General features: G+C 38.1%; 1 protein-coding gene across 2 annotated transcripts in view; it reads right to left on the reverse strand.

The window, feature by feature from the left end:
* PAPSS1 (3'-phosphoadenosine 5'-phosphosulfate synthase 1) overlaps positions 1-24,971 on the reverse strand; it is an 81,313-nt gene that overhangs the window by 18,713 nt on the left and 37,629 nt on the right. For both annotated transcript variants that reach the window (XM_034771936.1, XM_034771937.1), the window contains exons 6-10: positions 16,254-16,367; positions 14,255-14,366; positions 9,492-9,697; positions 6,919-7,054; positions 3,633-3,901 (exon numbers count right to left, since the gene is read on the reverse strand). In XM_034771936.1, coding sequence (XP_034627827.1) covers positions 3,633-3,901; positions 6,919-7,054; positions 9,492-9,697; positions 14,255-14,366; positions 16,254-16,367 — 837 coding nt within the window. The remainder of the gene's footprint in view (positions 1-3,632; positions 3,902-6,918; positions 7,055-9,491; positions 9,698-14,254; positions 14,367-16,253; positions 16,368-24,971) is intronic.

Genomic DNA, 24,971 nt, shown 5'->3' on the forward strand with positions numbered 1-24,971 from the left:
GTAACATATTGTGTGATTCCATGTATGTTTTAGATATTTTTCCTAGTATTCAAAATAAGCCTAAGGGATTTGGGCATCCAAATCCCATTGAATTTCACTGCAAGTTGAGCACCTAATTCCCTCACCTTTGAAATCCCAATCTAAGTGCGCTATGAGTAAAACCACTTGGAGTCTTTTTATGATGTAATCTCTGATAGGACAAAGTAACACCTATCAATTAAATATCTTCGGTTCTTACAGAACTAGATTTTTTTGTAACCAAGTAGCAGTTCTGTGGCTTCTAGGATAACCAGTTATACCATCAGATCTTAAGCAAATTTTCTTGTTCCATTGTTGGTTGTAATATTTTCAGTGTGTGGCTTAGCTGTACAATATATAGTAAGTAATTGACTGAAAATGATAGAGAAGTTCAGCGGATATCAATTTATCCCCTTAATGGGAAATGTTCTCATGTTTGTCAACTTTCGCACTTTAATCGGAACATCTTTTTGATGTGCACATGTGGGGGGAAATTAAATACAGCTTAACAAGTACAGCACATTGTGCATATGCATGTTTTCGTTCAGTGTACGATCCTGATGCCTTAAAATTCTATCTATCTTGAGGAAGTGTGTCTCTTTTATAGGAAATCAATAGAATTCACCCTGCAAGTTAGAAAATTCCCTGCAGGGCAGGCAACTTTTTAAGACTATAAGAGTGTAGCTTACAGAATTTTACACTTGATAATGTGAAGACAAAATTTTAAAAACTGCATTCTTACCCTCTCATAAAAATAACTATAAACTAACATACATAACATAAAATAGACACATTGAGTTAGACAGTAATTAAAATGTCTTAAAAGAAAAATACCAGGCAACCACTGAGAAAAAGTGATACAGAAGATCCATCATAGGGTGAGACTGTTATGTTACTGTGACATTATAAACATGCAAGTTTAGAAATAATTAATTGTGTCAGCAAAAAGTTAGGTTTAACAGACTGCTGCAGACACCTATAATCATCTTCCTACTCCAAACATTTACATGCAGAAATGTAAATTCGCATTTTTACAGTTTTAAGAGTCAAGAGCCTGCTTCTGCAGCTGCTTCATACGCAGATATCCTATTGAAAGATGAATATCCTGTGTGTTAGTTACTATGCATGACATTGTATTCTGCATTAAATTATACTTCAAGTCTTAACAGTGTTAACAGGGCAAGAAACATAGGATTTAACATTTAAGAGGGGAGCTCACATAGTATCTAAGTACTGTGCAAATATTGGAACCAGAAACTAATTATAGAATTACCACTGTACAACTGGTATGAATTTTCACCTTGACCACAGCTAGACAGCACATGTACCGGATTCCATTGCTGATGAGGGCTATGGGTGCAAAGAAAGCATCTGAAGTCTGTTAGGCATGCCTGCTATTTTACACGTTTACACCACAAACACACCATCACTTACACAAGCAACATGCAGATGGGCCAGTACAGCTGTTGGGCTTTTCTTGATCTCTAAAGGAAAATTTTATGTTTTATACTATCATACTAATAGCTAATATCGTCTAATAGCAACCAAGGAATCTCCGCCACAATGAGACGTGGTGGAGGATACCACTGGTGTTTCATTAGAATAATTTCAAAAAGCTTTAGAATCATATAAAGTGTAAGTGTGAGAGGCAAGAACATAATCAGCAGCTATTGTCCAAGTGTGATGCATTCATATTCCTTGGCACAGGGCCGGCTCCAGGCACCAGCGAACGAAGCAGGTGCTTGGGGCGGCCAATGGGAAGGGGCAGCACGTCCGGGTCTTCAGCAGCAATTCGGCAGCAGGTCCCTCAATCCCTCTTGGAGTGAAGGACCTGCTGCCAAATTGCCGCCAAGGAACGAAGCGGCATGGTTGAGCTGCCGCCGAAGTGCCGCCGACTGCAGCTTTTTTATTTTATTTTTTTTTCCCCCTTCGCCGCTTGGGGCAGCAAAAAAGCTTGACTGGCCCTACCTTGGCATGTGCTCATCTTCCCCAGTGGGTGAAGCAGTTAAGGTTTTTATATGGCATTTGCCCTTTTTGGAATTGATTCTTTTCCTTCAGAGATAACTGTCAGGACTGCACATATAATTTCCTAACTGGTTACCCAACACACCATAAAAAGAGGTTTTTAAAGTACAAAAATGCTAAATTGAGGCCTACAAAACATGCCCATTAAATCTTTACAGATTGGAAAACCATGTACATCCTGTTGATAACCATAGTGGCTTAACAGCTGCCTGTTGTTCTGTAAATCATTTGCACTAAAGAAACAAATCTGGTACCAATGTCTTCTAAATGACCTACAGAAAATGATTAAAGGAAGAGTGTCTTTTTTTTTTCCCCCTTTAGCTGGTTACAACACATTACTGGCAGGCTGCTTTCTGAGGTCATTGGAAATGCTGCATAAATTAGAGGATGTTTCTTATTTTATTCACTATCACAACTGAAGGTTGTGAGTCGTTTCGTTCAAATCCCTCTTACACACTCAAGATATGCACTTGGAAAACATGGAAACAGGGACACTGTATTCATAAGCGACTTAATTTACGGGTGTTTGGTTTCTTAAACCACAACAGAGTACAACAAGCAGCCAAAAGCAAAAATATTGTTAATGCCAAAAAAGAGATTTTTTTTAAAAAACTGCATGAGTCTAGTTTTAGTGAAAGGTGGCAACACATCCACCGCAAGCAACAGCTCAAGCTTCCCATGGTGCCTAGCTAACATGCTTTGATCTGGGGCTACCTTTCTCTGTGGGTGAAAAGGCAGCTCAGTCTCCATAACTACCTTGCCTGCCAACAATGAGAGGTAACCGAACATTAAATGCAACTGCTGATTTTTGCTATGTGGACTCCCTGTCTATGGTAACTAGACTAAGTCTATCAAAACGCCATCAGATGGTTAATTTCAGTTATTGTGAACCTAGTCAGGATCTGAACTTCCCATGGCCCGAAGAAAAAAAAATCATAATGAGATATAGAACCAATGTCCCCTGAGTCAAATAATCTCCCCCAAATGTCAACATTTAATTCTCTTCACTGCATCCCACAACCTCTAGAGGGTTCAATTTGAATGCAGACCTCTAAATAAAATCTTGCCAAAAGTTATTTCATAATCATTTTTATGTAACGCCGTAAAGCAATTCTCCCTAGATTAAGTTTGCCAAAGACACACCCCCATCCACCCACCCCACTGTCCCATTTTTAATTGGGACATAAAACTATGATCTCTAAAATCTGTTTTTTGGCAATTATTCAATATGTTAAAAGACTTCATAACTTCATCTAAAAAGAAAAGGTGAAGAGATAATACATCATGTCTTTTTAACTGTAAAAAAGGAAACGGCATCTAAAAATTTGACACTGCTCTGTCTCCCATCTCCCACTTTAAATCCTCTAAAACAAACAGGAATTACTGCATAGAAACATGGATATTTGCCTGGATAGCAAAGGGATTTCTGTGGTGCTGTTTGCTAAGGAAGAGAAGATTATTATTAAAGGCTCAACTGCCAGTTTAAAAAAAAAAAAATACAAACCACAGCACAATAATACACAGCGCAATAATACAAAACATTACAGACTAACACTGGAATTGTTTTTATACTCTCACAATTTATCTACCTCCGTTGGTCCAGCATACATCATGGGAGATGGAAATATGGCCACCACTGTTGTTTCTGGATTCAATATTCCTTCCTCCAGTACTGCCGCATGTTGCTTCATACGCCACATCAGAGGAACATCATCATCTTTTGTCCAGCCACCAAGTGGATGCAAGAGCAGAACCGGACGCCGGTAGCCCCGTTCTAGAAGCTGCTTATGGGTATCCTGCATTAACAGAGCATGGCCATTGTGCACTGGGTTGCGCAACTGGAATGCAAAAACAGCATCTATAGGAAGAAAAAAAAGGGCCAAAATGTTTAGTTACTTTTTGCGAAGTTCAGACCATGAGCAGTAGGCTGCATGATTCAACAATGTTAAACTGTGATCAGTGCTCTATGTATTTTTATCAGCATTTTGGAACTAGCCAAACAGCACGGAGTCACACCTTACTCACAGAGCAGAGGCAAAAAAATAAGTCCAGGTTTTGGTTATCAAGTTGTGTCAATAATGGATTGCCTATACAGTTACATTAGTCACTCAGAAATTAGATTACTGCAATGAGCTCTCCACAGAGCTACTCCCCCCTACATATATTCAGAAAAACAGACTAAAAAACAAGTCTGCTTATTGAGTGGGGAATCTCTCCAAGAGCATATTACAGCTGTGATCCATGATCTGCACTGGTTACCAAGAGGTTCTCAAATCATGGTCCACAGAAAGCTGGCTGGTCCCACGGTCCCTTCCACATAGTGGTCTGCGTCTCCTGTCTGGGAGCGTGCTAGCCACTTGCATATACTAGCGTGACCAGGGATAGCTGCTGGTGAACCTGGTGCTCGCCCCAGTGGGTAGAGCTAGGGGCCGTACAGCCATGCCGGAAGAGCTGCCCAGGCTGGGCAGTGGCTCCTGCAAGTGGCGGCCTGACCTGCTGCTGCTTTTGCTGCTACAGTTCCTGGCACGGTTGCTGGCCATAGCCCTGATGGTCTTGCTTATTTACAGGTAGAGCCTTGCAACTCCACAGATATCCGCGGATATAAATTTTGTATCTCCTCAAGGCTCTACCTATTGGATTCTGGATGAAATTGAAGATATTGGTTTTGTTTTAGGTATACATAATATTCACAGAAGAAAATGTTATGTAATACATTAACCCATGCACCCCTATTATCTAGAATACACAAACTTTTCTCCATACGCAACAGCAATGGCATTTGTTGAATATAAAGCTACCAGAATGATGCAAATCCAGTAGCTTTCTGCTGAACTCTACCAAACAGGCATCACATTATCAGTGATCCCAGAACATGAAAGTTCTTTGGACAAGGAGGTCTTAATGAACTAGACTACAAAATAACCGGACCATAAACCTGAGGAAGCACACAGTCTTCAGAACATCTGAGATGTCAATAAAATTCTTCTAATATCCCACCTTGCCTCCTGCCCCTTCCCTCCCTTCCTCCTGCCCCCACTGTAAAAGGAATGTAGCCTACCTTTTACAAAGGGATTTGACACAATCTAATACGTCTCTTCCACCTTTAATCATCATAGTAGAGTTTATGCAGTGTAAGCAGCTGACACAGGTAGACTAGAGTTAATATTACCTTAAAGTCATTTCAATAATACAGCAAACCAAAAAAACCTGGTGTTTTTCCTTCCACTGAAAATCAATGAGGGACATGAGGCTCACGCATGATTGCATAGTAGCACTACCACCTTGTTATAAGGAAATAATGAACAACAGGGTAACAGGTCTTTCAGGTGTCAGACAACTGTCTGTCTGCTCACTAGATAACTAAGAGTTAAAGTAAGGATTCTATATCTCAAACTCTGTATATATGGGAAATTCAATTTACTTTATTATAAAACAGAAACCCAGGCCTTAGCTGATTTGGGTTCCATCTTTCACCTCTCTCTCCCACACCTTATAGTGCTTTCTTAGCAGCCTGTTTGTTGCTGCTCTGCTAAAAGCGCAAAGAACAAACAACTATACTGCCAAGCCATTACCACTTGGTCTGTTACTTATTTATCTAACACGAACTTCTAAAAACGGAAAACAAATAAACTAACATACGGTTGTTACTTTTCTCTGATGTGAAGCTAGTAATTGGATCCCAAATACTTTCAAAAGAATTCTAATACCTTTTGTTAAGCTAGTTTCCTTGCAAAGCTTGTGTGTTTTGTTCCCAAAGAGCAGCATGGAATAGATTTAATTAAAAAGAGTGTAAAAGGCAATGAAGATAATATGTAAGGAAAAACACTAAACAGGCATTCCAAAGAATTAAACTCACAGAACACCAATAATATCTGGCTTGTTTAAAAGGCAGTATCAAAGGTGACCTGCAAAAAAACTATACTTTTGCTTTTTTGGCTTCTTTATGATGTACAAAAGAGGTCTGAAAGATTTTATTTTCAAAAAAGGGTTATTTTTTTGCCCGTCAAGCCATAAGAAATACCAACTGTCTTCCCTGTTTTTGCTGTAGGACTTCTTTGAGGACTAGGGAACTGAAGCGGGAGCACTCTTGGCATTCAACTGAAAGATCAGGGATGTCAAATCTTTCACAGAAAAAAGTCTGAGTTTCATAGGTATTAACACACCCACACAGTTTTAGACAGCCTGACAAAAAAATAGCTTCCTCTCCTCCAACTAGTTCAGATTTCAGTTTTTAGTTAGTCAAGCTAATCCAGTCCTCTAATTGTGTGTGTGTGTGTTTCTAACAAACAAAAGCAGAGAGTTTTGAAAACAGTCAAGCTCTCTTTATACATCTGGAAGGAGAAAAAAGGCACTTTCTTGTTTTTGAAGATTACCTTTTTGGCTCAATATTTCAATGGCTTAGTGAATTCTTTCTGAAGAACTGAATTAAAACAAAAACACAAAAAATCAGACTTGTACTCTTATCCATCTGGGAACATACTGGGGAGAGGTTTAGTGTACATCTACCTTATGATTATTTAAAATCATGCTGCACCACAATCTAGTGTTACCTTCTTTTCTTGAGTTGTGGAATGTAGTTGTGGAGCAGCTGTTTAGTGGTTTCTGAAGGGTACTGGGAAGACAGGACTTCAATGGTCACTGACTTGCTATGATGCCTTAGGCAAGTCACAGCTCACCCAAATTTTTAAAAATATGTCTGTCCATTTTCCATCTAGAAGACAGAATTTCAAGTTTTCCAAGATACAGAAAGCATTTTCAAAATATGTGTCCCACAAATGATGTTTGTCCCTACTGGGCAAGAAGCCCATTCAGTCTTGCAGCAGTAAACTTCTGGATAATACGGAGAATACTAGGATACAGCTACAAAAGACTCACCAGCATTCATTTCTTTGAACTTCTGCTTTAGTTCAGCAGGAGTGAGACGGTACTGATCAAGACCATCATTCCAATAAATACGGTCAAGGACTTGTAGATCTCCACCAATAAGCCAGTCCCCTTGCTCCATCACCATCTAGGAGAAAGAGCAGAAGAGGTTTTGTTAGCATATAAATTAAAACAAAAACACTTCAGTTACAGAAGACAGTTGTCAGCTGTCCTGAGCATCCAAAGGATTGCACTTCAATGCAATTGCCAAAATCTGTTTTGAATTAATTCTATTTTACAGAGACTCTGAGTCTAAGTGGTAATTTTTAAAATCACTGAAATGTGATCTGAATCAGTTATAGCGTAGGGCAAAGAAGGTCAGAATAACTAATCCGTGACTGACACATGTATTTCTCTTCAAAATACTGCACAATGCATTGCTGCATAGAAATGAAAAGTAGCTAACATCTTAACCAGCGTAATTATGCAACATCCACAGTCAAAAGATGTGGATGCCTGGGAAGCTTCCTACTTCAAGTCACATGCCATTTAATTGTTGTTCAAACTTCTCACTCCCAGTATTGGACTGAAGCCTACGAAAACTCTGGTCAACCCAAAATCAATAAGTAACAACAAGCATTTAGTAGCAAATAAGGAAATAAAGTTTTGGTTGACTAGTCATCCATTACAATGAATTTGTGAACAGAACTGGAATCTTAGGGAACTTAAAAGTGTTTAGATTTATTTTGCCTTGACTTTTATTGATTTGTGTCATAACAGGTATTTACTTATTTATAACTTTTAAGACGTATTCTATTAGTGTCATCTCATCCTTTATCACCAAATATTAATTTATGGCAAATTTTAAGTAGACAGAGCAAAAGTGTATGTGTGGAAATCAAAGTATGAAATTCATATTCTTGAAAGACTAGAGCTGCCTTTCTGCAAGGACAAATGAGCAACTGAGCCAGTAACTGCCCAGCTGTTGTACAAAAGAGCAATTGTGTGTACAAATTTATCCTTAAATTCCAGCATTATGGAATTTGAAGAATACAAAATTTGTGCCACACCTGCATGCAAATGTTACAATAAGGCAATAATACAGGAAAGGGTTTTTTGTTTTGTTTTTAAACTGCACAAATCAGGATATTGAAGTAACAAAGCTTAGAATATCTGCTCCAGCCAAGTTGCACCTGTTGGCAAATCTAACTTATGTCGGGCTTCCAGTTCTCCAAAGGGACCATTCCAATAGCTAGGGATCACTGCAGTTTAAGAATGCCAAAACAATGCTCTTTTCTGCACAAAAGACTGCTGAAATGGAGGCCCAAGGGCAGAAAAAAGGGGGCATGTGGAAAACATATAGGAACTACTATACCAGCTCTATGATACCTAGACAGTCCCCTTAACTAAGGGGAATTCTAAGGGGCCAGATCTACTGCTCTGGGCTGACAATGTGGTGCAAAGCTGCCGAGCAGACATGAGAAGAGGGCCCATATTTTCTACACCAATCTTAATCAAGTCATATTGTGATTGGTGGCATACTATAAGGTGGCATTCACCTGTTGTATGCATTCCATTCTCTTGAATTTCTTTAACCGATATAATTGTCAGCTTTCACTGAACTTGCAATCTCACCATCCATCTGTCATATCCACAGGACCTGTCATTGTACAGGACGGAATGCATGATCATTGAAATAATTTTAGCTGCAGCTAAATATGCAATATTCGAGATATAGTCATACTCCCGCAAGAATGTTCAACAGCACTATATTATTAACAAGGCTAATGTAAAGTAGGGCAGTGTGCAGTTTTCAAATTTGTGTAAGTATTAGTTGTATAGATTTTTTTAAAAACATATCAATAACTTTTCCTTTTTTAGGACACACTCACGGTTAGTCTGAGTATTTAAAAAAATAAGCTGGTTTGGAGTCATTAGCATGCCAACAAAACTATTCAAAAAACATCTCAACTAGGGATAACCCAGGTAATCTTTAGTACAGTATCCCCATAGAGTTTACAAACCCTAACACACAGAGTTTACAAACCTTAAGACACAGTCATGAAGACTACTCAATGATCAGAACACGCATTGTGGTAGGCAGAGTGCAAGGAAACAGGAAAGATAATTATCGCTATGGGAGGGGAGGCAATGTTTCAATATTTTCAAAACACCCACTATACATTCAGGAAGGATAGATACACCCCATATGCACCATGTTCATCTGCTGCTTGAATAGTTTTGATGACCCATCTGGGCCCACCTTGAACAGAAGGCTGCATTTCCTAAGTGTACCCAAGGAGAAAGTTCTCTTCTCTGATCTATTGCCGATTCTATGGCACATTCTATACGTTTCACATGCAGATCATCCATTGAGTTAGAATGCCACACTAACAAGTGAAGAGTATGCAACAGATCAGCCGCATTGAACAGAAAAAGTTTTACTTTTGTCTAAAAATTAAACAGAAGAGCAAAGAATTTTTGGTCAAGGTAAACAGTTGCTGGTGTCAACTCTACTCCACTTGCAACTATAACGTTACAAAAAGGATAGCTTTAATTAGAGCTAGATAACAGCTTTCAAAAACCTTGATGTAGGGATGTTCCTTGCATATTGTTCCCCACTGTCTGGCGCAGCGTTCCTCTTTCCTGTGTTCATAAAACTCTGGGTTACGAAGAATGGCCACACGACGCCCCTCATACACCAGTGCAAGAGCTGTACATCCATCCAGTCTCTCTTTGTCTTCGTGGCTAGCCGTCAGCACTATAGGCACTGACAGGTTAATAACTCCCCCTGTACGATAAAGAGTACACACTTAACAAATGGTTACCAAATGGCATATGCAAACCCAATCTTCTCTTTCTAACAAGTTATAATACAAGCTACACATTCCATGACCCATAGTTCAAGTAATCACACTTAACTGGTGCTAAAGAATAAAATACTTGAGATTGTGCTCCTCTATGAGATACAAGGTTGCTATACAGTAATCTAGGCACCAAGTCTTAGAGAAAGAACCAGCATGTTTAAAAATTGGTTGTGACACAATCAACATATGCACTAATAAAAGTGGTACCAAAACTTTCTAATCTACACAGACAGAACTATCTGTCAAAAGATTGATGCTAGACACAAATACTTGGAGTCTAAAGATACTCCATGTTTTATTGCTTCCAGAATAGCCTTACATACTAGGGTATGTGGTTCCAGAACTGACATTCAGGGAGTAAAAGGTGGCTCTTCGCTTCTTGTTCAATGTTACCTTTTAAATCAGAAGATCCTCTAAAAATCATTTGGGCACAAATCTGCATTTTAACCTCTGGTTCCCACTATATTTTTGTTAGTTGTACGTCAGATGCTTGGGAAAGTTCAGTGTGATGGAAGGTGGTCAAAAACATCAAAACAGCTAGTGTACATTATTCAATTATTCAAAAGTTAAGTTTTTACTACTATAATATTTAGAGAACCAACATATTTTCAGACTGAACTACTTGAACCCATATGTTTCAAAATAGATTAACAACTGAGTTGGTCAGACATTTAGCATATGTTTGTTTAGTTGCAATCTTATCAACTGTTGATTTCCCACAAAACTAGCCCAGAGCCTGACAATTCTAAAGCTACATGTGCTCTTCATTTTTAAAGATTTACTTCATTACTACATGCCGGAAGTCCTACTTTTCTTGACAACAATAAGGGAGTTAGGTTATGAGAGACTAGTGGACTAGTTATTGTAAATTAACTGCAAAAGCTTGAAGTCTTAATGTCATACTTACCATAAGAATGAGAAACTCCAGAGTATTCACTTAGGGCAAAATCCTGTCCCCACTGAAGTCAATAGGAGTTTGGCCAATGAATTCAGTGGGGTTAGGAATTCATCTCTGGCCTTATGCTAAACTCACATCTTTGGACAATACATTTTAGAAACCTTTCAAACCTGCCCCTAGAGTCAGGAAGTTAAAAATGATGAAGTTGGCTGGAAAAGATTAAGAGAAAATGCAATATTTTTTTATTCCAGTCTCTCATATAATCTGAAATGAAAGGTGTGCTGCATACTTGCACTCAGAATTTAGTCTTAGTATTCAGATTCTTTGTTTTTCAAAGCAATCAAAGGATAAAGCAGCACTTATCAAGCACTTAGTTGTACAAAAGAGAAACATTTATTGTGTTGCAAAAGTGTCAAACCTTTTATCAGCCAAAGTCTACTTGCCCACCACTAAGGCTTGGTTGCAAAAAAATCAATGTTACATAATTAATATTTCACTTGATAGTCAAAAATTGCTAACCCTGGTTTACTACAATTTTGCAAAATTGCATAAATAAATGCATACAAACACCCTGGAATTTAAGTAGCCTTATGACATAGGTCAGAAAATTAAGGCCGGGTTGGTGTCCAACTAGAAACCTCTTTAAAAGGACCTGATTTTTATAAGGTGCTAGACACTCACCCACTGGAAAAAATAAGGCCCCAGTCAGACCCTCAAAAATTGAGGCACCCATGATCATAGGTCATTTCTGAAAATTTAAACTGATTTTTGCACTTTTCCCTATTTTGAAAATGACAAGGTAAAAATAATAATCAGCCTGACCAAAAAAAAACTTGTAACGTAATTAACACAGTTACTTAGATATTAAACTTATCAACCTAAAAGCAACAGAGGGTCCTGTGGCACCTTATCAACCTAAGAGTCTCATATGCAGTTCACTTTGTGCACTGGAAAGCACTTTGAGCAGAATCAGTTTCACTCCACAGTTTCGGCCCTTCACTCAGCAATGGGAGAGAGAATTTTTTTAATTGGAAGCTGTGAATGTAAAACCCACAAATGTCGCAGAGGGGACTCAGGCATGTGCAGTATATGGGGGAAAAAAATATCTCCCCCACCCCCTTGTTTTTTTTTTTTTTTTTTTTTAAAAGAGTCCCTTTAAAGACAGCTGATTTTAGGTTGCAGCAAGTTTATTAAAACCTCAGGTGTGCAAGTATGGAGAATGAGGGAGATATCTGTATTGTGTTGACTACACTATATACCTCAGTTTACCTGCTTGATATTATTCAGTCTGATTACACAGAAATAAATCAAAGGAGCTGTTAGCAATAGCAAACAGAAAGTGAAACAACAATAGAAACACCACCACTGGGCTAAACAACTTCAAGGAAGTTAAGATAGCAGTGGCTAGGCCATTAATTGGAAAGATGTTGCTTCCAGGCACCAGCCAAGTTACAGAGCTGTTTTGCCAAAGCCAGAGCCTAGAGATCAAAATGAGCATCAGTTAAAAAACCCTGCCTAGAGAAGGAGGAGTGGGAAGCAGCAGCAGCTCAGAAGAGATGAAGTAGGAGAGACAGAGAAAAAGAATGCAGTGTGTGTCTCACAGCCTGGAAGTCAGAGTACCTAGGCTGAATGAATCTTCCCAAAACTTTCAAGGAAAGGATAAGGTTTAGGTAAGATTCAGATATGTAGGTGTTTTGTTGTTTTAACTCACGTCTCTGAATGCTATGCATCTTTAGGTGAATAAATAATGCTTCCCAGACAGAAGTTTCATGCAGGTGTTAAACACAACTGGGGCCTGTCATATTAATACTGTTCAGGACCAGTGCGGGCTGCAACCCAGAGATCTAGTGTAGCAGTGATTGAACCATGGGGTTCCACCTAGAGAGGTGAAGGCAACATAGCCTGTTGCCTGAGGTGTGCACTCAAGAGGAACTGTAAGGGGGTCTAAAGCGCAATTTGCTCTAGAACTGTGGCAGCAACTCTAGGGCTGCAAACTAAGCCATGAAGGAAAAATTTTGGGGCTATGTACTTTGAAACTGCATTATGCTGAAGCAAGCTTTATTCGCACAAAGAATGGGGAAAACAGGGGAATGCATTTTGTTATTGGTTACAAAATAATTTTAGCTTGTAATTAACTGGTAATACACAAAGAGAAAAATGTAAGGAACAGAACAGGTGAACAGAAGAAGTGATTTGGGACAAAAGCATGTTTCAAAATGAATACCACCAAACTAACACTACCGACTGGCTGCTATCACCTTCCTTAGGCTCTACATTTCCTCTCTACCTTCAATCTGAAAATTGAAGTTTCTTTTCTACCTCACTGAAGGACCTGCCCTCAAATGACCATCTGTGAAACGACAGGCCTCTGAAATGCTGAAAAATCTGTGATCAAAGGATAGATTGTAGGTGTACTGACAGGGGTGCAGCTGTTTCTACCCCCCACCCCAACATCTTTCTTCCCACATGTTCCCTACAGTGCTACTCTTCTCTCCATGTGTCTGACCTAAATAAGAATCAAAGGAAGATATTGAGGCAATATTGAAAACTGTTGCATTTACAGATACAACCAGCCAAAAGAACAGAATTGCAGGACAGCTATGCACAGACAGAGATACATTCTGTTTCAAAAACAGTAACCAGATATTTTTCCAAAGAATCTTAAAATACTCCACCATTTTAAAACTCTTTTCACTAAACTTTTTAGCTGCATTTATAGTACCACTACAAAAGGATGTATATTTTGTTAAACAACAGTATATTCAGTCATGTACAAGATGCAAAAAGAAGCTGAAGTCTCTATACGAATGAGCTTTACAGGGCAGAGACAAAGAAATGGAATAGTATGGAAAGAGAGAGAAGTCTCAGAGGGTGATGCAAATCTGAAGAGTATGAAATAATGATGGCATTTTATTATACAGGTTAGCATTTGAGAGATTTGTAAAAAATAAGAGGATTTAAAGAGGTATTTGTACGAAGAGAGACTAGGTATCTGGAATATTAGGATAAGACAGGAGTAAGAAGTGTTGGAGGCAGCATGGCAGACAAAGAATAGCAGCAGGAAATGATGAGACGGGAGTCATTTCTGTAGCAAAGGGGAGCTGTAAGAGGCAAAAGCAAAATCAGACAGGGTTGGAGTCAAGCAGAGCTTCAAAGAGGACCAGAAGGGGCATGAACCTTCTTCTTGGTTTTGTCTGCCATGGCTCCAAGCCTCAGCAGAGAATCATTTTACACTCCCTTCACTCCAGCACAGCCACAGCACGTGTCTTAGACAATCTTCGTCCAGAGTTACATACTAACAGTTATTTATCAGTAATCCTGAATGCTGAAAATTAACAAGACTGGAGAAGGACAAAGTTTTTCAAAAGTGAATACGAAACTAATCTAGTCACAAGAAGGCGGAAGCTAAAAGCAAGATATTATTTCATATTAAGTTTAATCATTTGCAAGTTTTGATTCTCTGTCCTCAGGAGAGGACACACACACATCTAATGCAGTTCTCTCCCACGACAAATCAACGTACCACAACATAGCTACAGAGCTGGGTGGTTTTAAAAAGTATTTTTAAATTGAAATGCCTTACCATCTAGAAGACAATCAAAATGAAGGCACTGCAAGTATTCTCTCTCTCTCATAAAGCCATTAAGTGGTGTAGCCCAACCCTCTGCCAGTACTTGCACCCATTGCATATCCACCTGGTAAAGAGACAGAGACAGACACCAGTGAACCCCATGCACTGACCCAAGTAACCTTTGAGAATGTTTTTCAGAATACAGATATATCCTCCATACTAAATCTAATGTGTGTGTAAGTCGGCTTTTAATAGAGAGCATTAATCATCAGTAGCATAGAGCTCAAAGTCTCTTCATTCAGAAAAAAATGCCTTTTTCCTCCTCACAATTTATAAATAGGAGCCACTTCTCACATTTCCAGCATATCATTAGCTGAATTTCCAATGCTATGCTAGAAATAAATGAATTGCAATTAGTTTGTATACTGAAGGCCTTTAGTAGTTCAAATTAGCAGAATTCAGATAGTTCTGCAATGAAAAAGCCATGTTTTGTACATAGGGCTACTTACATACAAGCAAGAGGACAAGAGAAACACACAAAACACAAAAATAATCCTGGGAGTAACTGTTAAAAATCTTTCAATCGATCAGAAGTGGTATTTTTATAGCAAAAAGCAGTTAAGACTTTTTCCCTTGTCAGCCTCATAATAAGAAGACTAGCATTTATTTTAGTTTAAAAGACTGATATCAGTTTACAGGGAATTTCCTCCCTTAACACTTAGTAAAGGCCACACAGTGAGATGTATCACGACCGTTTTATTATTTCTGTATGTACATTAATGAGACTGAGTCGAGAGCTCTTCACAAGGGAAAGCTTGCTGAGCTTGTGCAGGTCCGTTGGGCAAGAGCGCATGTAATACAAATACATGACTAATATTTACTACTTTGTTTACCTCATGTTGAGACAATTAAAATGCAGATTTCTCCCACAGCTTGTGCTGAATACTTGGTTGGTATTTAGTAACAAAAAAAGGAGGGGGGAATTATTTTTCTAGATAGATCTATTTCTTACCAATAGAGAGGATGCAATTTACAATAAGAGACTAAGGAAGCTTGGTACTAGTGACCAATAAGCTACTTTAATTCAGAAAAGCAACAGATAACTTCACAGAAGGCAGCAGAGCAAGGAATCTAGTAAACTGCAGTGAGGGGAAGTGTTAAAATCCACAGGTGTGGAAAAAAAGACTGGAAATCTTAAGACATCCTTCCAAGACAGATTGAGACCTTGATCCCACAAAGCACCTAAAGTTAAGCATATGCTTAAGCACTAGTAACCTCATTAAAAACTTAATAGGAAAACTCATGTGCTTACAGTTAAGTCTGTGTTTAAGTGCTTTGCTGGCTCATGGCCCAATTCCTCTGAAAAAAGAAGAATACAAGGAACAAAAAGCAGCCAGTCTGTGTTTTCAAAAGACTGGCTCAAATCTGAACTGGAAGAGTAGTAAATTAATCAAATAAGAACAGAGTAGGTCAACGCATCCAGCAGGGAAGCCAAGGGGAGCGAAAAAGCAGCGTGAGGTCATGATAGCCAAAGGCATAAAAGAAAAATAAGTGACAGGAAAAAATAATCTAACTCAGTTAATAAAAAGAAAAGGATGAAATTACTAAGAGTCACCTTCTATAGCATAAATTTGTTTTTAAGAAAAACAAAAAAGCCTGGACATTTGTAAAATAATTAAGACCTTATACAAAAAGCTATCGATAAAAGGCAGGTAGGAGACTGCTTTGCTTAGGAAACTAGAAAACATATATCATCCAGACCATCCAACTCATATGTCAGAGATGTTAAGGGAATTAACTAAAATTTATTTTAAATGCTAACAATTAGTTTTGAGGTCATGGAGACCCAAAGATACCAAAAGAACAGAAAAGCAAATGTTGTGGCAATTTTTAAAAAGTTACAGTTTGTAACTAGTTTAGGTACTATGCTATACCTTCTGAATGACAGATTAGGCTCTCGCTTCAGCATCAGAAATCAAATCACGGAAACACAATACCATTACTCCTTTACCTTATTTATTTCCAGCGTTAGCAGAGTCTCTGCATCACTTTTGGCCAATTTGAGCTTGTTTTCTGGCACATACAGCTCTTTCACCTCATAAGAGGCATCCACCGGTACAATGTCCTACATAAAAAAAAAGAATCATAATTCAATACTCACTCAAAATGCTTTTCAGCTGCTGAACATATGGTCAAGGTAATATTTTATTGTTGCAGAATCTCTCTACTGAGCAGTATACATCTTAAATCATTTTTATTCAGTTGAAAACCAAATGTATTCTAAAATGTTGATATATTGCTAGCCAAGTTGCTGGCTAGAAGTATTAATTTTTCCAGAGGTGAAGTGCCCTGATAAGGAACCTTTTTCTGAACTCTTATAATTATATAGTATTGTATACACTCTTAACTACAGAGTAACTATTTATCATTGAATTGAATACAATTTGTCATTAGTACTCTATTTGTCATTTACAAAATTAACTAACGTCGGGGCACATAATATTTTTTTTAACTTTATTTACTTATGCAGAAAGAGAACAGTTGTTTTGGAATTTAAGCAACTAATTGCACAGGAGACTTTAGCAAGGTTAACAAAGCAGGAGCAAAGCATGCTTCTCAAACAAATCTGATTACCACAAAACACCTGCACAAATTTAAATATTACATGTAAATAGTGGGATAATACAAGTGCACCAATCCAAACACTAACATGAGTAGTCTTACGCAAGAAGTTTTACTGAGTTCAATGGAAACAAACACTCTATGCATAAAGTTACACGTGTACATAAGTGTTTGTAGGATTAGGAATTGAACTGAAGTCTTGACAAGAGAAAACTGCACAGATGAAGACATTTCAAGCTTCCTCTTCTGTTTCTTGGTATACTGATTGTCATCCTCAGTCTCTCTCTAGCCCTTATCCTCCCAAGTTCAAGATGTATGACATGGCAGTCAGATAGCAACAATAAAAGTACTATGATAGACTTCTGCTATAACCCAAAATCCAAACCTACATCATTTAAACTCTAAAATAAAAATTAAATGTTTATTCCATGTCTGTCCATTTTAAAAATGTACAATGTGTAACAGATTCCACGAGATGTACAGGACACACACAAGTGTCCATTCACCAAATGATAAATATTTGAAGCAGGGAAAGGAGGAATACCATATAAATTTCACCAGAAAATTAATTCCTCTCCAATGATGGCTAGTTTCAGAATCCAACCAAGTGGTCCAGCCGTATTAGTAACTAAAGTCAGTGAAACATTCGTCACTCAGTCAGCTACTGTAATTTTTAGATTATGATGTCCCTTTTTGCAAAACTTTTAGTTGTGCTTTGTTTTTGATGCAGGAAAAAAACTGGTCCAGACATCTTTAAAATAAATCCTTTGCAAAAGCATAGCATGAATATAAATCTATTCCTAAATTCTTCCATTTCCTGCAATTAATATACAGATTGGTGCTTCTGTAATTCGCTGAAAGTTTGTTCTCAGTGTTGTAAAAAGGAATGTTCTCTGCATCTTAGGCAACTGGCATCATTTGAGTAGACAGCATGACAGATAATGGGTATCATTTGCAGAAATCAAGGTGGGACAGAGAAGTAGTAAGTGATAAAGCACCTGTAGTTATGGAAAAAAAAGGACTGTCTGGCCAATTATTAGACAACTAATAAATCTCCATAGACAAGAGTGAAAATAATGCCATCTCTAAGAACTAGTTTATGTGAAAAGAAAGCTCAAACAAACATACATGGCACAAAAGCAGTTGGTTTTATTAGTTGTTCATTAAGATTTGCACAGTCTTAATACATGCCACTGCAGGAAAGAAGGCAAAATGAGCATTCTACTCCTCCACAAACAACACAGCAGAATCATGGCTATGAGAGTTAATTTGCATAGTAAACCCAGACTGCACATCCTATACGCCAGACTCAAGCATCGACTGATGTGAAGAGCAGTCCTCATACTATGCTGACAAGGTCAACTGAATACATATTGGGCTACCTGGGAAAGAAGATTCCAGCACTGACCAGATAGTATTCTCCATTCCACTGCACCTGACTGAGTTTGGCCCCATCACACATGCCAAAGCTCAAGAAGCCCTAAAAAATACTCTAAGACACTGTCTTCACATTCCCACTGAAGGTACACAGCCGCCATCCATCAATGTGGTAGAAAGCCTCAGGATACTTTCTGACCCCTCTGTAAGCTTGAATGAACAGGAAACATCCGTTTCTAAAAAATGGCTTCTTTCACCTCCAGCTCACTAGGAAACTTCATCCCTTCTTCCTGGATAATAATCTGGTCACAAGGGTCCATGTGTTTGTCACATCTAGGCTAGATTACAGCTGAATGTGAAGCCTATGCACAAACTCCAGATGGTCCAGAAAGCATCTGCTAATCTTCTCCATGGCTTAGGCCACTGTTAGCATATCAGGCCCATGATCAAATCTCTCACCTGGCTCTCAGTCATCTTCTGATGGACAGCGGTATAAAATGCTGAGGTATATAAGATTCAAAAGGCATATGTTAACATTAATAATACTGTGTTATCTTCCACTTGCACATAAAGAACCATTTTAGACAATCTTGCTAAACCATGAGTCATTGACTAACCCAGGAACATAGCCATAGTCATCTATGCTTCCAGGCAAAATTGAAGGAGGGTTCTCAAAGAGCTCAATATAGTTATTCAATTTGAGAGCGATATTGGCAAGCAGGACCCAAGAGACCACCATCTAGACCTCCTCATAAGAATGTTGCGAGCCAAGCAACAGCGAGGATTCTAAAGGTAAAAGCTGCAGAGATGCATAGTCCACTAGGAAAAGAGCAAAAAGTGGATCATTAATAATATTTAGGATGTCAGTATGTTCCCTTAAGTATTTCAGGAAGAATCCAATTTAGTTAGCCCTAACATGAAGAAAATACCATTTCTAGACAATTCCAGTTGAGCAAGATAGTACCTAAGAAGTCTCCAGGATCTATCTACTAATCCTTACAGTTTCTAAACAAGATTACAAGTTATAATAATCTGTTCATGGGAACAGTCTGGTAGTTATTCTGTTATATATTCTGTTAACTTCTGTTATAAGTTTGTACACATGAAAAAATTAAATGTTACATTCTTTATTTTTAAGAAAAATCTTAAACTCCACAGTGCAGCTTTGCAAAATTCATACATTTTTCTACCATAAAGTTTTTAGTAAAAATATTTTTTTAACGTTGATCTACTGCAGAGGCAGAATGCAAAACAAAAATGAAGATATTTAATTTTAATAATTATGAATATAATGAGAAAATACAGAATCAATTACATTCATAATTAAATGGGAAAGTTACATAGGATCCAGCTAAGACTATGTCCCCCATGATATGTATCTATTATTTCTGCCAGATCTCTCATTTTTAAAAATAAAATTTTGCAATGTTTATTTGGTCATCTTTCATATATCTTAATGCTTAACCTCTGTTTTTTTATTTTAACTTCCATCACATGGCTATGAGAAAATTATAGCTTCAACTAATGATAGAATTAAAACATTGCTCCATCCCCCCCCTCAAAAAAATCAACAAACAAAAAAAACAAGCACAACTTTCAATCTGCTCCATAAGCGTTAAAGGAAGGTGAAGGACTCTTTTCCTTAAATGTAAAAGCAGTTTGGTATATTGCTAATAAAACATTGTGCTCTCACATAACGTTAAGACATTCTCTCCCCCACCCTTATTTCCTGCACCCAAATTTCCCTTTGAAAGTTAAACTTAGTCATATTTTATGTCTATTAAAATCTCTATCTGAACTGTATAATCTGTATATTACACACACACTCCCCCATCCAAGGGGGTGAACACTACCCAATGATATATTTGACAGCACGTTAAAATTCGTTTGTGAAACCTGTTTTTTATGTGCAGTGTAAAATTCACTTTGGAACATTAAACCATTTCACAAAGAGACAGACATTTAAATAACTTATAGCATTAGTAAATCTAGTGTTCCTGGTAGATATAAAAACAGTATTTAAAACATCACTTTAGATTAAAAACAGCAGCAAGAAGAATCCATATGTCTTCAAACCATATGAAATTTCAGTAAAAAGGCTATGCTAGCAGGCCATCTAGTGACCACTTTAGGTTGATAAAGTTGCACTGAACATCCCTCAATTCTTATAAGCATTTCCCGTTTTTTTTTTTTGTACATTTATATAATTACATGCCAAACCAATACAAAAATAAAAACTAGGCATTTCAAGAGAATACATACTGTATTTAAAAAGCAATTTATTAAGCACATCAGATAGTAGCAGAAAACATACACTATTAAAGGAAGGAACAGTCAGTCTTCAGCTAATTTACACCAATAGATAGTCACTTCTAACACCAGTCATTCAACTAACATGGATTTAAGCCCACAAAAACCAGATATTAAAAATGAAGTAGTACAGACATTTGCTGTACTGCAATTACCATTAAAGTTTTGATATTTTCAGCTTAGAATAGCATTTGCTGCAGTAGTCTAAGTACAGGGAAAACTGAAAGTCTCATAGACAGGTCAGAGTTGCAGTGCAACAACTGTCAAGATCTTAATGGTGACCACTATATATTCATATTAGTCACAAGTATTTTACAGTATTAAAAAGACATCAGTGTTCATTGGCTATTTTAAATGTTTTGGTGGACGACAGGTAGCAAATTGGGTACATGACACTGATGATATTGTCTGCTTTAAATAGCCTTGGTGAAAACAAGTGCTCTTAGAGCCCTCTCCAATTACGGATCAACATTTTAAATATACTTTGTTTTTTCGTGTGAAAATAATATTTAGACAAACAGTAAACATATTTTAGGCCAAAGCTGCAAACATAGTTAAAACCACATATATGCATATGTATGTATATTTTATGCATGCACAAATGGTTTTAAACATGTAATTATCTGTTTAAATACACTGTGGGTTCAAATTAGGCATCTATGTTTTCAAAGTTACCTCATACTCTGTAAAACAAAGCAACTTAAGAGGAAGCGGGGTCGAGGGGGAGTTTCACTCCTACACCTTTTCTTTATTAGCAAATCAGTCCTCCCCGATCCTTGTTTCTAGAAGTTATAGACAACATGACATACATTGAAAGAATGCAGCATTGGATAAAATAGAAACCACAGTAGAATCTCATTAATGACTGGGAGATTCAGTGCAAGTTTGTAAATTAGCAAGTTAACTAACTCAAAACAATTATACCTGTATTTTATTCATTTGATCAACTACAGTTTTGTTTTAATTATACCAAATAGCATACCCCATCAACACACTGTAGTATATTTCGTAAAGATAAAGAAAACTTATGCAACTTAAATACCATATGTGCTGTTCAATTTTGCAGAGAGATATCAGAAGAGATCCACTTTGTGTGTTGACTACATGGTGTGAAGATTAGTGAAGTTTCATGTATATAGAAATTCATCATAATTAATATTATGAGCACTTTTTATGATGATGCAGGCTTTTCTCTGCCCACAGTGGTGTGGAACGTATTTACAATGCGTTGTGTGTTCAAATATTCAATTTAGAAGTATAAAAGTATCAAAATAATCATATATTTTAGGAATCAGATAGAAGTCTCTTTAAACCAATTCACCAGTGTTTTTCCCCTCATTTGAGTCAAAATATAGCTGTCATTCTTATGATGCAAAACAATGTATTTCATTAAGACCATTAAGTCATTCTCTCCCCCTCTTACTACTGAAATTGACTGCCAATCTTATTCTTACACACTTACAAATCTCCTCAAGGTAACACCAATGATCTTTGCTCCATTAGTTTATCTTTTTGATATCCCAGAGTACGCAGTGCTGGCACACTGAAGATTTAGAAAGAAGCTGCTGAGTAGCTTTCTTCCTGTGCATTACATTTTATCTGGTAAGTCCTTCCCACACCATTAGAAATCTATAACTCAGTTAAGAAAAAGTGCTGGGTATAAGGTAACTTACTACTCCAAAGAAGTCCCACCCAATCATCCTCTGTGATAGATAGTTAGCTAAGAAAAGGTCTCAAGGATTCAGTGGGGACTGCCTAGGAATTGGCTAATGAGGACATTTGGGGGAGAGCATGAGACAGGAAAGAAGCTTTTATGTAAAATTATTCAAAATTTACTAAAAGATGGGTATAATCAATTGTGTGTCAAATGCACTCTATTGCTTCCTTAATTTATATTAAAATTATGAAAATGCAGTGGATTCAAGATTATATATGCATGCTTTATGTTGATATTGAAAATATTAGGCTCCTATGCTTGAAATGGCCTAAGTTTCTTAATATAAGAATATTGAAAGATGTATGTGGGCCTGTAATGATTCAATTTTATGACATGGGGCCATCCAGAGTGCCCTTTACTCTTATTTTTGAATATCAAGGTATAGACATTAGATCACTAGCTCCAGGAACATTCTGTACTTCACAGAACAGAATTCTATTTCTGTTCCACTAAACAGACAGGTAAAAATCAAAAATATAGCACAGATAATACAGAATTTCTGTATATGTTTATACATATTTACAACTATGTATTTTCCAGGAGCCATGTGAGAAACAGAGAGCCTTATCCTTCAGTTCCAGCAAAGTATTCCTACAGACCTCACTAAGGGCTTTCTGTACATAAGGGCTGGCTTTCAGGTTCCTATTTTCTTTACAGAGAAAGCCCTACTGGGCAATTCTCACTCATGACAATGTAATATCTTGTATTGGACCAACTTGTGTTGGTGGAAGGTACACGCTTTCAAGCTACAAAAAGCTCATAGACTCATAGACTCATAGACTTTAAGGTCAGAAGGGACCATTATGATCATCTGGTCTGACCCCCTGCATGCTGCAGGCCATAAAACCGTCCCTACCCCTTCCCTGGACTCTGCTGTTGAAGTCCCCAATCCTGTTTTAGGTGACTTCAATCGGCAGAAACCCTCCTGCTAGAGATCCCTGCCCTATGCTGCGGAGGAAGGCGAAAAACCTCCAGAGGCTCAGCCAATCTGCCCTGGAGGAAAATTCCTTCCCGACCCCAAATATGGCGATCAGTAAGACCCCGAGCATATAGGCAAGAGTCTCCAGCCTGACCCCTGTCAGCCATTATACAATTTACCTACCATTTCTTGGTTTTCCTTGACTACTATGTTTTACCATTAAACCATTCCCTCCATAAATTTATCTAACTTAATCTTAAAACCAGACAGGTCCGTCGCCCCCACCGTTTCCCTCGGAAGGCCGTTCCAATATTTCACCCCTCTGACGGTCAGAAACCTTCGTCTAATTTCAAGCCTGAACCTCCCCACGGCCAGTTTATATCCATTCGTTCTCGTATCCACATTAGTACTAAGCTGGAATAATTCTTCTCCCTCCCTCGTATTAATCCCTCTAATATATTTAAAGATAGCAATCATATCCCCCCTCAGCCTTCGCTTTGTCAGACTAAACAACCCAAGCTCCTCTAGTCTCTTTTCATACGACAGGTTTTCCATTCCTCTGATCATCCTAGTGGCCCTTCTCTGCACCCGTTCCAGTTTGAGTTCATCTTTTTTAAACATGGGAGACCAGAGCTGCACACAGTACTCCAAATGAGGTCTCACCAGCGCCTTGTACAACGGAAGCAGGACCTCCTTATCCCTACTAGATATACCTCGCCTAATGCATCCCAAGACAGCATTGGCTTTTTTCACCGCCACGTCGCATTGTCGACTCATAGTCATCCTGCGGTCTACTAGGACCCCTAGGTCCTTCTCCTCTTCCGTTACTTCTAACCAATGCGTCCCCATCTTGTAACTAAAATTTTTATTAGTCATCCCCAAATGCATCACCTTACACTTTTTACTATTAAATTTCATCCTATTCCTGATACTCCAATTCACAAGCTCGTTCAAGTCTCCCTGCAGGATATCCCTATCCTCCTCCGAATTTACAACGCCTCCCACCTTCGTATCATCCGCAAACTTTATCAGCCCACTCCTGCAATCGGTTCCGAGGTCAGTTATAAATAGATTAAATAAAATGGGTCCCAAAACCGAACCTTGAGGCACTCCACTAGTAACCTCCCTCCAACCTGACAGTTCACCCTTTAATACGACCCGCTGCATTCTCCCCATTAACCAATTCCTTATCCACCTCTGGATTTTCATATCGATCCCCATGTTTTTCAGTTTAACCAATAATTCCTCATGGGGTACAGTATCAAACGCTTTACTGAAATCCAGGTATATTAGGTCCACCGCATTTCCCTTATCTAATAAATCCGTTACTTTCTCAAAGAAGGAGATCAGATTCGTTCGGCACGATCTGCCCTTCGTAAAACCATGTTGTAATTTATCGCAATTGCCACTAACCTCCAGGTCCTCAACTAGTTTCTCTTTCAGAATTTTCTCTAATACCTTGCACACTACAGATGTTAAACTAACAGGCCTGTAGTTACCCGGATCACTTTTTTTCCCTTTCTTGAAAATAGGAACCACATTAGCTATTCTCCAGTCTAACGGGACCACCCCCGAGTTTACAGATTCATTAAATATTATCGCTAATGGGCCTGCTATTTCCCGCGCCAATTCCTTCAATATTCTCGGATGAAGATCGTCCGGTCCTCCCGACTTAGCCCCATTAAGGCATTCAAGTTTTGTTTCTACCTCGGATACGGTAATCCCCCATCCTGAATGCCCCTCTGTAGTGGTGCTAGTATCCCTAATACCTTCATTGGCCTCAT

The sequence above is a fragment of the Trachemys scripta genome, chromosome 5 (assembly GCF_013100865.1).
Source record: "Trachemys scripta elegans isolate TJP31775 chromosome 5, CAS_Tse_1.0, whole genome shotgun sequence".
Lineage (NCBI taxonomy): Eukaryota > Metazoa > Chordata > Testudines > Emydidae > Trachemys > Trachemys scripta.